At 39.7% G+C, this 4,302-nt stretch overlaps 1 protein-coding gene across 4 annotated transcripts; it reads left to right on the top strand.

Moving 5' to 3' along the window:
- Positions 1 to 765: 765 nt before the first annotated feature.
- Positions 766 to 2,782, top strand: LOC123576870 (elongation factor 1-alpha 1-like). 4 transcript variants are annotated; one of them, XM_045438382.1, is made up of 2 exons: positions 766 to 2,140; positions 2,400 to 2,782. In XM_045438382.1, exons 1-2 carry the CDS (start codon positions 833 to 835, stop codon positions 2,475 to 2,477), a joined length of 1,386 nt encoding a protein of 461 aa, XP_045294338.1. In that variant the 5' UTR covers positions 766 to 832; the 3' UTR covers positions 2,478 to 2,782. The 4 variants fall into 4 exon arrangements, with proteins under 4 accessions (XP_045294338.1, XP_045294346.1, XP_045294328.1 ...); XM_045438390.1 differs by having other exon boundaries at positions 766 to 2,143; positions 2,403 to 2,782; XM_045438372.1 differs by having other exon boundaries at positions 766 to 2,146; positions 2,407 to 2,782.
- The last annotated feature ends 1,520 nt before the right edge of the window (positions 2,783 to 4,302 follow it).

Raw genomic sequence — 4,302 nt, 5'->3', positions numbered from 1 at the left:
GTGAAATATAAATGACCAACACCTCACAAACCTATAGTCAGAAGCTTGTCCAGATTCACTATGAATAAGTCACCTCCTTCCAAAACAATATAATGGTATTTTAAAAGCCATAGCCAACATAATATTATGAGTTTAAAAATTTAAGGATCATATTTGCTTTCATATGTGACATTCTGCAAGAAACTTTACCTCCCAAAACTCCTCCTACCCAAAGCTCAGAATCTATAGGAAGGTATATATATTTAGGGTTTTGTCTTTGACGTTTCCAATAATTCTTAAAGATCAGAAGTGTTTTTTCAGATTTGTGCTGAGAAGTACTAATCATTTAGTAGAAAATCACTAGAAAATTTACATTTGCATAAGGAGGGACACCAGGGGATAATACATTCCTTTCCATGACTTGAACAAATCATTTTATGGAATTTACTATTCTGTCACTACGGAGTTGTAAATCATTTTTAAAGCAAGCTCTACACTCAGAGCGGGGCTTGAACTCATGACCCTGGATCGAGAGTAGCATGCTGTACCGACTGAGCCAGCCAAGCACCCCAACTTGTGACACTATTGGGTAAATAATTTTTTTTTGTTACTCTTCAATTTCTAAAATCTTCCAGCAAAGCTGATTAGATCAGTTAGTTAGTGTGTGACCAAAATTAGAAGCCTCTTCCCCTAAATCATTAGAGTTCCTCTGTTACATAATCACAAGTAAACTTGTCATCCATTTAACTTCCTAGTATGTGCTTTCAGTCAGAATAGGATGGAGAGCTTTTTCGCAACGGGTTTGCCGCCAGAACACAGGTGTCGTGAAAACCAACGCTAAACCTACACCAAAATGGGAAAGGAAAAGACTCATATCAACATCGTCATCATTGGACACATAGATTTGGGCAAGTCTACCACTACTGGTCATCTGATCTACAAATGTGGTGGGATCGACAAAAGAACCATCGAAAAATTTGAGAAGGAGGCTGCTGAGATGGGAAAGGGCTCCTTCAAGTATGCCTGGGTCTTGGATAAACTGAAAGCCGAACGTGAACGTGGTATCACCATTGATATCTCCCTGTGGAAATTCGAGACCAGCAAGTACTATGTGACCATCATTGATGCCCCAGGACACAGAGACTTTATCAAAAATATGATTATGGGCACATCTCAGGCTGACTGTGCTGTCCTGATCGTTGCTGCTGGTGTTGGCAAATTTGAAGCAGGTATCTCCAAGAATGGGCAGACCCGTGAGCATGCCCTTCTGGCTTACACACTGGGTGTAAAACAACTTATTGTCGGTGTTAACAAAATGGATTCCACTGAGCCACCCTACAGCCAGAAGAGATACAAGGAAATCGTTAAGGAAGTCAGCACCTACATTAAGAAAATTGGCTACAACCCCGACACCGTAGCATTTGTGCCAATTTCTGGTTGGAATGGTGACAACATGCTGGAGCCAAGTGCTAATATGCCTTGGTTCAAGGGATGGAAAGTCACCCGTAAAGATGGCAATGCCAGTGGAACCACACTGCTTGAAGCTCTGGATTGCATTCTGCCACCTACTCATCCAACTGACAAGCCCTTGCGTCTGCCCCTCCAGGATGTCTACAAAATTGGTGGTATTGGTACTGTCCCTGTGGGTCGAGTGGAGACCGGTGTTCTTAAGCCAGGCATGGTGGTCACTTTTGCTCCAGTCAATGTTACAACTGAAGTAAAGTCTGTTGAAATGCACCATGAAGCTTTGAGTGAGGCTCTACCTGGGGACAACGTGGGCTTCAACGTCAAGAACGTATCTGTCAAAGATGTTCGTTGTGGCAATGTGGCTGGTGATAGCAAAAATGACCCACCAATGGAAGCAGCTGACTTCACAGCTCAGGTGATTATCCTGAACCATCCAGGCCAAATCAGTGCCGGATATGCACCTGTGCTGGACTGTCACACAGCTCACATCGCCTGCAAGTTTGCTGAGCTGAAGGAGAAGATTGACCGTCGTTCTGGAAAAAAGCTGGAAGATGGTCCCAAGTTCTTAAAATCTGGTGATGCTGCCATCGTTGATATGGTTCCTGGCAAGCCCATGTGTGTTGAGAGCTTCTCTGACTATCCTCTGGGCCGTTTTGCTGTTCGTGACATGAGACAGACGGTTGCTGTGGGTGTCATCAAAGCAGTGGATGGGGCGCCTGGGTGGCGCAGTCGGTTAAGTGTCCGACTTCAGCCAGGTCACCATCTCGCGGTCCGGGAGTTCGAGCCCCGCGTCGGGCTCTGGGCTGATGGCTCAGAGCCTGGAGCCTGTTTCCGATTCTGTGTCTCCCTCTCTCTCTGCCCCTCCCCCGTTCATGCTCTGTCTCTCTCTGTCCCCAAAAAAAAAAAAATAAATAAACGTTGAAACAAAAAAAATAAAAAATAAATAAAAATAAAAAAAAGCAGTGGACAAGAAGGCAGCTGGAGCTGGCAAGGTCACCAAGTCTGCCCAGAAAGCTCAGAAGGCTAAATGAATATTATCCCCAATACCTGCCACTCCAGTCTTAATCAGTGGTGGAAGAACGGTCTCAGAACTGTTTGTGTCAATTGGCCATTTAAGTTTAATAGTAAAAGACTGGTTAATGATAACAATGCATCGTAAAACCTTCAGAAGGAAAGGAGAATGTTTTGTGGACCATTTGTTTTTTTTGTGTGTGGCAGTTTTAAGTTATTAGTTTTTAAAATCAGTACTTTTTAATGGGAACAACTTTGACCAAAAATCTGTCACAGAATTTTGAGACCCATTAAAACAAAAGTTTAATGAGAAAAAAAAAAAAAAGAATAGGATGGAGAATTACTAGTTGATCTATCCTGATCATTGGATAGAAAAAGTAAATCAATCTTTTAATGATTGAATATTTATCGAATTATTGATTTAATGAGAGGTGCCAACACCAACTTTGATTAAAAGGAACAGAGCAAAATTGGGGCGCCTGGGTGGCTCAGTCGGTTGAGCGTCCAACTTTGGCTCAGGTCATGATTTCACGGTTCATGAATTCGAGCCCCGCGTCGGGCTCTGTGCTGACAGCTCAGAGCCTGCAGCCTGCTTCGGGTTTTGTGTCTCCCTCTCTCTCTGCCCCTCCCCCGCTCATGCTCTGTTTCTCTCTCTCTCTCTCGAAAATAAATAAACATTCAAAAAAATTTTTTTTAAAAAGGAACAGAGCATAAGAGCTCCTTTTAAAAAAGGAACAGAGCATATATATATATATATATATATGTATATGTATATATATATATAAACAGTAGAACCTTGGTTTGTGAGCATAAGTTGTTTCATAAACGTGTTTGTAATCCAAAGCACTTGTATTTCAAAGCAAATCTCACAAACCTTTTGTCTCAGTTGTGATCATGTGATGTTTGGTGTCATGTATTGCAAGACAACACTCATTTCTCAAGTTAAAATTTCTTAGAAATGTTTTCTTGTCTTGCAGAACACTTGCAGAACAAGTTACAATCCAAGGTTTTACTGCATATGAAAATAAGTTAATATCTAGAGGTTATTATTAAGTACGATACTCCGCAGAATTATATATTATGTTTTATGTATAATATTAATTAAGCATATAACCTAAGTATGCATGCTTTTGTATATTATATGTTATACATATGTAAACATATGACATATATGCATATATATCTATTATATATCCACATTTATATCTGTCTGTATATTTGATAATTCCCTATTATTGAGCTGAAATAACAGCACAGGTGATCCAAGTATGAGTTATTTTTTATTTAGCATTAAGACAAATACACTTTTGTTAACAGACTGACCCTTACCTTTCTGACACATGCCAGAACACATAATTTGCTTCCTGAGTAAAATTTTACAAGATAAATTGATGTACTGTTCTACAGTTCCTCTTGTCAATTTTATTCTCTTCAGCATTATCCAGATAGTTCATATACCCAGTCACCATATTACATCTGAAGGACATTTGGCTTTTATTGACAATAAAATACATTTTTGGAGAATCAAGTTTCAACATTGTTGAGAATGATCAAAACAGGAATTCCAAAAATATTTGACACCTGATTGTATCGCTATTAGAATAAGTATTTCTCCTCCAAAGAGCAACTCCCTCACATCCTTGTCAAGATGGACACGCTTACTGGAAATCATCTGCCATATGTGTGTGTGTGTGTGTGTATGCGTGTGTGTGTGTGTACGTACATTAGAGAAATCCAAAACTACTTAATTTTTTACAAGGCTAATAGTACTACCTATATTTTATGTTTTTGTGGATAAGAGTTCTAATTTTATACCATTATTTAGTAATTAGCTGTCATAAAAGA

The sequence above is a fragment of the Leopardus geoffroyi genome, chromosome A1, assembly GCF_018350155.1.
Source record: "Leopardus geoffroyi isolate Oge1 chromosome A1, O.geoffroyi_Oge1_pat1.0, whole genome shotgun sequence".
NCBI lineage: Eukaryota > Metazoa > Chordata > Mammalia > Carnivora > Felidae > Leopardus > Leopardus geoffroyi.
Note: the sequence above shows the minus strand (reverse complement) of the source record. Positions and strands in the feature narration are given on the sequence as shown.